We start from the raw sequence: 8,089 nt of genomic DNA on the forward strand, positions 1-8,089 counted from the left end.
CATTAGTTGAAAACGAATCCCCACGTTTAGATTGTCATAAATTCAAATTTGGATAATTCTCTTCAGCTCTTATTTGTTCAGAGCAATACAAGAACTTACTAAAAGTTATTAAACGTTGATCAGCATAAAGAAAATCAGATGTCTGAAGAACAGAAACTTCGGTAAATTGATAAAATTATATTCTTCTCGTTTGTTTTTGGTATACTTACTTCAATGAAACTTAAAAGCAAATTTTAACACATTCGCTGTCAAACATAATATTTTGTAAAAGGAGAGAAGTAAAAAAAAACTCTCTCTGATTGGCTCTTCTAAATGTTCAGAATATACACAAAATATCATAAAACATTTATTGTACTATTTTCTGAGAAGAAAACTAAACAAAGTGTTTTTTAAGTATATTTAATGATCCCAACGCATTTCAACATGTAACAATTTAAGAATTTTAGACAATGTAGGACTGAACTCGATTCAAACTCCTACACAATAAGCTTAACTCAAACCTAGCTGTTATTACCCAGGTAAAGTAAAGGAAAGTATTCGCCATTTGCAGGAAACAGGCACAGCAGATTCAACATAGTACACATATGACCTCATAGTTCACGACTGAATATAACATGTAAATAAGTAAAGCACGAGTGAAATTGAAAATTTAGGGGAATAATATGTTTACTATATTTATCGCTGATAACATATGCATGATGCTTTTGATTCTCTTTTACTCAGAGTAATCAGCAACTCTTTGTAGGAGCGACTGAAGGAAACGTTAAGAGTGAGTGTTTATTCATTTTCTATTAATTAACCTTTTCTTATATTTTCTATTTCCTGTTAATTATACAATTTCTCATTGATTGATATTTTCATATCTCATAATCCATGACAAACATTTGTCACGGCAACATATGTTACAATTATTATGATCACTAACTCTCGTGTCATATGAGAAGAGATATATTTTTATTTTACTTATTAATTCCTTCAGTCACAAGCAAGTCAATACATTTCGACCGTAGGAATTAACGACAGTTTGAACAAATCTTCGACAATATATGTTTGAAATGTGTACACAAATTGCATGAGAAGGCTATATATCAACATATGATACGGTACACGTTGTAAAATAGTAAAGGATGCTCGGTGGTCTTAAATATTTGTTAATTCATGGTTTCATGTTTTTTCTCAGTATTTTAATCAATGTATATAAAAGAATTAAAGTTTATTTGTATGTTGCATATGTTGTTTATATATTTTGCAATTTGTGTACCAAACATTAAGCTTGTGTACATATACATCACACATGTTCCATGATTTTTTTCCGTACAAAGTAATAAACCTGAAATAAACTTTTCTTGAAAAAGAGTTGTAATGTCTGAATTGAGTTTTACGTTCAAAAGCAAATTAGTAATAGTTTATGTTGTCATGTAATTCAGAATGTACTCTTTTTTATTGTTTATTGTAGTATATCCCATACTCAACCTTCATTTTCATAGCTTCCACTTAACTTGAATTTTTCCGTTCAGTTCAAAATTGACCATCTATCATTTGTTTAACGTTACAACAGCTATTTGGAGAATTGTCTTTGTGAAGAAGTTTTCATTAATGTATTGATTTATAAAATATCACTAAAATTTCAAGACTAGTGAAGGAATACTAGGCTATCTTTTATCATATCAATTGTAATAGTATTTTGAAAAACAAACGTTAGATTTAGTAAAACTTATCAATCAACTAAAAAGCAAAACGTTCCTCTAAATTATTTAAGAATGGGCTTCTCTATCGCATCTAATGACAAGTTCAAAGTCATTTTGTAATACTATTTTGAAAAAAAACAACCTCATGTCTTACTATTGCAGTCTTGCTCTTGTCTACAGCAGTCATATCTACTGCAGTCATGTCTGCTGCAGTCTTGTCTGCTGCAGTCTTGTCTGCTGCAGTCTCTGCTGCTGCTGCTGCTGCTCTTGTCTGATGCAGTTTTGCTGCAGTCATGTCTACTGCAGTCTTGCAGTCTTGCTATTGATGTGTTAATCTAGCATTAAGCCGAGACGAAATATATGATTGTTTAATTAAACCCATTTTGGGTTTACAAATCCGAAATATTCATGGATAAACTTCTGTCGTTACATGATAACATAATGACAAATCTTGAAGACAACTTTGTTCTCATGATATCTGAATCGCCACTTGTTATCCTTTTACAGACAATGTTTTACTTTATCAGCGTCCTGAATACCCAAGAGATTGTCACGAAGTGTTGCATCGTTGTTCATCAACAAGTTCCAGTGGTGTTTATCTCATTAAACCAGACGGTTATGCCGAACCTTTCGAAGTCTACTGTGATAACACCGCAGATGATGGTGGATGGGCGGTAAGTAGTTCAAATTGAAATATGAATGTTGATGCCAAACATTAGCCTAATATTCAGCTTCTTTCAAATCAATGAGCAAAGTTTTAAAATATTAGCTAGTATATTTCCCTCATCCTTGACGTTCTTTTTAAACCAAACGATTAGCAGAAAATGCTTCAATAATATAACAATATTTGTACTTCACATTTGAGAAATAACAAGCAAGTCTGTGAAAAAAAAGTCATTGATCGAAAGCTCAGCTGATGATGATCATGTTTACATTGTTTGTTTACGTTTTCCATAAAATTAATATTAAGTTGATCCCAATGTATATTTCATACTTAAATACGAAGAAATTGTACTATCTCATGACTTATGTTCAAATTACTTGTTTCGTTATGCAGATCATACAACGTCGGTTTGACGGATCAATCAATTTTAATCGCAGCTGGGAAGATTATCAGCTAGGATTTGGATTTCTTTCGAGTGAATTATGGATCGGTAATAAGAGGCTTTCATACTTAACCAATCAAAAGAGATATCAACTCCGTATTGACTTGACGACAACAGATGGTTCGTCTTTCAATGTGACGTATGACGCTTTCCGAATAAGCGATGACTCCAACAGCTACAAGATCGTCAAAGCAGAAATTACTAACAGAACAGTAGGTAAATATATAGAACTACTTTGTAGTACGTTTATTCATTTCTAAATAAGTCTTGTCTTGTCGAAAGAAGTTTCGATATATGTGAGTAAATAAGGATTGCAATGGATATGAAAAAAATTAAGATGACTAAAATGTCACTATTAAAGAGAGTGCTGATACCTTTATCAATATTCAAGCCCGAACGGGTTCTTAAGTTTACTTCTCTCCGCCTTATTTCCTGTTTCTACTACACTGTGTTTGTTGTGTATAATGTGAAAACAACCAGCATACTGAACTGAACTGAACTTACTAATTATTCCCCATTTTGTAACATCCTTCTGTACAGTCTATCTGTTTAATTATATCATCTCCTAAGTCTGATCTTCATCTCATTAAGTTTTGCTTTATTCATTGTTGTTTATATAATTTAGTGAACTTTAGCGATAACATCTTGATGGGATCGTAATATAGTTTTGGTGATAATATCTTTATGGGAACGTAATATAGTTTTTATCAGTTACATTCACATATGGAGTAATTCTGTCAAAATTGTCAACCAAACACAAAACCACTGCTTGAAGTTCTCACTCTTTACTTGCAATTAGCAATACTGGTTATGTTTACTTGCGAAGTTCACTAAATCAATGGATAATGTTTTTTATATTTTTTTATTCTGCTAGTCTTTGTAGATAACTACATCGAGTGGTGTCCAACAAATAAAACCTACAATGAGTGTCAACTTTGCGAGGCTACCTGTGCAGATCCTGATAGTTGTATCAATACTTCCTGCAAAGGATCTCATTCGTGTGTCTGTCCTGACGGATTTTTGATGAACGGTGATAACTGCATTAGAATAGAGGACTGTGGATGTTTCATGGAAAATGAAACAGATGGAGAGAGGGGTGTATTGCTAAAAGTACGTGTTTTCTTTCAGATCGTGATATCTATTACCAATAGTGAAAATAATTTAATAGATGCTTTAAACTGGAGTTAGTGGATCAATTTGCATTTGCCTCCGACCCCTTGCAACCCGCATCCTCTTCAACTTTGGATATACGCAGTTTTGCCAGTAAAGTTAGAAAAACTGATATATCTTGTATATGTTTGCAGTTTTTCATCTCATCACTACTTAAAGAAACTTTTTCAGATCCCTAAAGTTACTTATGATGCCTGTAACGATTTTCTACTTTCCAGGAAGGAGAAATTTACGTCTCTCCAAACTGTGACAAGAAATGTTCTTGTACGGATAATCATCTTTCGTGTGACGATAGTTATCAATGCGATCCTAACGCAGATTGTGAAGAAAGAAACGGTCTGTTACAATGTTACTGTCCGCCAGGATATAGCGGAGACGGCACACAGTGTAGGCCTACACGCGGCACAGTTCCTTCTGACTGTAAAGAACTGTACAACAATGGCGAGAGAACAAGTGGCGTCTATGAAATCCAACCCACAAATTGGCCTGACTCTCCATTCGAAGTGTACTGTAATATGTCTGACGGGGGAGGCTGGACGGTAAGTGTGACAGTTTTTTCTTAAACCAGTGATCCGCAAGCTTTTAGGCCGACGACACACAAGTCATCCGGAAGGACCAAACTACCACCCACCAGAGCCCCATCCCTCAGAACGGACGTTCAAAATATATTAGCTTGGATTGTAAATATTATGTCAAACAATGACTTGAAGATAATCAATCTCCATATACATATATCTGAAAACTCCACCAACATATATTTAAGACCCACGTTCGATTTTACACCCGTAAGCAAGTTTAAACAACGTTGCCGTATGTAGAACACAGGATTAGGCTACCCATTAGACAGAAAAAGTTGAATGACTAATTTATTGCCACTGTGGTATTACTATCAGGGATTTATTTTTAGAAACTTCATAAAACTTTACCTATTGGTTGTTCCCTTGAATGAGAATTGATGTTTTATTTATTTTTATTTCGTTACGTGCAATAGTTATGACATCACAATATTGGTGCTGGAAAACACTTCCGAATAACTATAATTAATATGTATGTATTTTTCTTAAGAACTAAATCTTTACATTGATCATTTTAGGTATTCCAGCGTCGCGTTGATGCTTCACAAGACTTTTATCTTTTTTGGGATGACTACAAGATTGGCTTTGGTAATCGAAGTCGGAACTTCTGGCTCGGAAATGAAAAGATATATGGCTTGACGAACCAAAGACCATATGAGCTCCGGATCGACTTTGTTGACAAAAATGGCGATCCTTACTACGCCAAATACGATTTCTTTTGTATCAGTGACGAGAACGATAACTTCAGGCTAGATGTTGGAAATTATTCTGACGGAGATGCAGGTCGGTTAATATCTCCCGATTAATCAATCCCATCATGTTATTTTCGTCAGATTGACATCATATATCAAGTTTATTTTATAACGAAGTGTTTTTAAAGAAGTATGTAATACTATTTGTATGAAGTCCACTAGCCAATAACTTACTAGTTTATACAAGCTGTTTGCCTCTGTTGATGGTAGAATCTGGTTACTTACTTTGGTGATAATTTGCTGATCTAAGTAAGGAGCATATATCTATAAGGAAGAATTCTCTGGCCAAATAGCTGGACCTTACGACCTTTGGACCTACGAAAACTGAAACTCAAGACACTTCAGTTAGTAATATATAAACCCGCCATGTTATACAGTACCTAATTAATTCTATACTTCTTTGCATAAGGCGCACACATAGTGAAAAGATTAGTTATTTTTATTCGACAAGACAGACCGAATACAAGCAGTAATTTTTAATGTTATCAGACATGTAATGTAACGACTAGACGTTTTTACAAATCCATTACTCAAAAGGAAAGTATGGAAATAACACAGGATAAGATGATTATGAACCATACGCAAATTTTCACTCATACGAATACACCCACGGGCGTGGGCACAAACAAAAACTTAAATATTGAATATATTATCATTTCACTGGGCTGGAAACACGCGTAGCTCGCGTTAGAGGTTACGATAACAGATCTTACCCTCGGGAGTTGTTTTAAGGTGTAGTCTAAAAGTTCTATAAATTAAAGATACGTTCAAGTTGATCTTTATTGATTTATGTATTAACAACTTCTATCAAACTTTTGTTAACTTAAAGTGATGTAAAACATAATATCACATTTATGTACACCGCCAGCATGCTATATAAAATTAACAGTGATGAGATTATTATCGTTCGATTACAAACCAGTTCCAAAGAATCAATCACAAATTGAGCCTTTAAATTCCCGACTAATCCAACCTACATGGATTCATGTTTGCTGGCCTGGGACAGCCACGTCATAAAACATCATTGTATTGGAAGGATTAAATGTAGGCTAAGGGAGCTCACAGCATAAAATAAATATATTCCTAACTATTACATGACAACAGTAAACCAAATACACAGTAGCTGTTCTTGTAAAGGAAAGATGAATTACTAGTTTAACGCTGACACAGAGCTGATCTGTATGACAATTGTCCTCTTTTTCCAGTTGTTAACAACTTATAGATCAAGATAAAAACAGATTAAAAGATATTGATAACAAAAAAAAAACATATCAAAAATGAGCACACATGAATTAACGTCCTTTAGTTTTCAAAATACCAGATCGGGGAGCGCTTGCGGTACTTATAAAAATATTGTGATGAAAATTAGCCTATACATATACCTCGACCATGTAGGTAGGATATTATGGTGATGTAATCATCAAAGAAAATTCGTTACATATAGAAAATCATAATAATCTAAACGCTTACACAATGTTAACAATGGTTCAACAGCATAACAAGCCATACAAAGAAGTTGATAGCCTCTCTACCATCCCCTTTCCCTTTCTACATATTTCGTTTTTAATAATCATAGATAATACACGACTTTTAGTTTAACACACGTTAATCAAAACCACATGTTATATGAAATATCGTAATTACTGTGATAACATTTTGCTAAGTATACTGAATCGATACAATGATTAAATTTTGATTTTCTTTTCTGTTTCTTCTTCTTTTGTATTTATTCAACAGGTGATTCGCTGACCGACCATGATAACCAACCGTTCACTACACGAGACAAAGATAACGATGATTATGACTTAAGTGATTACAGCTCTGAAAAAAACAACTTAGCCCGTTCTTATGATGGTGCATGGTGGTACATGAATTATGACTATGATAATGATTATTTTTCATCTCTCAACGGTCCCTATGCGAGTTATTCCTTTTATTGGAATACCCTTCCAGGTTCTTTTAATTACATTAAATTCACAGAGATGAAAGTTCGCGCAATCGATGAAGAATGATAAAGACCCACAACGGACTGTATGAAACTATAGCACAAGAACAGTTAACAACATGCAGCTAAAATATATTGATGTATTGGTTCTATGTTTGTGTATCGTCATGACAACGCTTTTATCATAAGTTATGTTACAAAACATGCTGACTCCTTTTCTTTTCTTTTTAGTTTAGTGAAAAATTAGACTGATTGACTGAAATGATTGATAATTATTCACTATATGGTTTGTAAAATGCTTAAAAAAAGGTTCTCAATGTTTCAATTGTTGAGTTCTGTGAATTTTCGAAACACAGAAATGAAAAAGAGAGACAGTTGTAACTTAACGTAATAAACGAAGAATAAGTAAATAAGCAAACATGGCGAGACCTTTCAGAGGTTGTGGTTTGCAGACTTTTACTTAATTTATACCATTTTGTCTTCTGCACATCTTTCTGTTCATTATATCTGTAAAGCCTCCCTCAAATCGTCACACGTTTATAGAAGTTTATAAATACACCTAACCCTTACTTATTTATAGTAGTTATTAAATACGACTTACCTTATACTTATAACATGTTTTAAATACCTTAACTCTAACATGTTTATAGTAGTTATAAAATACGCCTTACTCTAACATGTTTTAAAATACAAATAACACTTACTTATTTATAGCAGTTATAAAATACGCCTTACCCTAACATATTTTTAAATACGCCTTAACCTAACATATTTTTAAATACGCCTAACATTAACATGTTTTCAACGAATGTGTTTCAGGATCTATAAATACAACTTGTTTCTTCGATTTTTT

At 33.3% G+C, this 8,089-nt stretch overlaps 1 protein-coding gene across 3 annotated transcripts in view; it reads left to right on the plus strand.

Annotated features, from left to right (window-relative positions):
• LOC139973322 (fibrinogen C domain-containing protein 1-A-like) overlaps positions 1 to 8,089 on the plus strand; it is a 30,674-nt gene extending 22,585 nt beyond the window's left edge. Inside the window, exons 2-8 of one of the 3 annotated variants that reach the window (XM_071979926.1) lie at positions 724 to 769; positions 2,196 to 2,362; positions 2,746 to 3,010; positions 3,669 to 3,904; positions 4,183 to 4,503; positions 5,058 to 5,322; positions 7,029 to 8,089. In XM_071979926.1, coding sequence (XP_071836027.1) covers positions 724 to 769; positions 2,196 to 2,362; positions 2,746 to 3,010; positions 3,669 to 3,904; positions 4,183 to 4,503; positions 5,058 to 5,322; positions 7,029 to 7,303 — 1,575 coding nt within the window. In that variant the 3' untranslated portion in view covers positions 7,304 to 8,089. The remainder of the gene's footprint in view (positions 1 to 723; positions 770 to 2,195; positions 2,363 to 2,745; positions 3,011 to 3,668; positions 3,905 to 4,182; positions 4,504 to 5,057; positions 5,323 to 7,028) is intronic. The other 2 variants (XM_071979927.1, XM_071979924.1) reach the window with 2 other exon arrangements.

The sequence above is a fragment of the Apostichopus japonicus genome, chromosome 9 (assembly GCF_037975245.1).
Source record: "Apostichopus japonicus isolate 1M-3 chromosome 9, ASM3797524v1, whole genome shotgun sequence".
Classification (NCBI taxonomy): Eukaryota; Metazoa; Echinodermata; class Holothuroidea; order Aspidochirotida; family Stichopodidae; genus Apostichopus; species Apostichopus japonicus.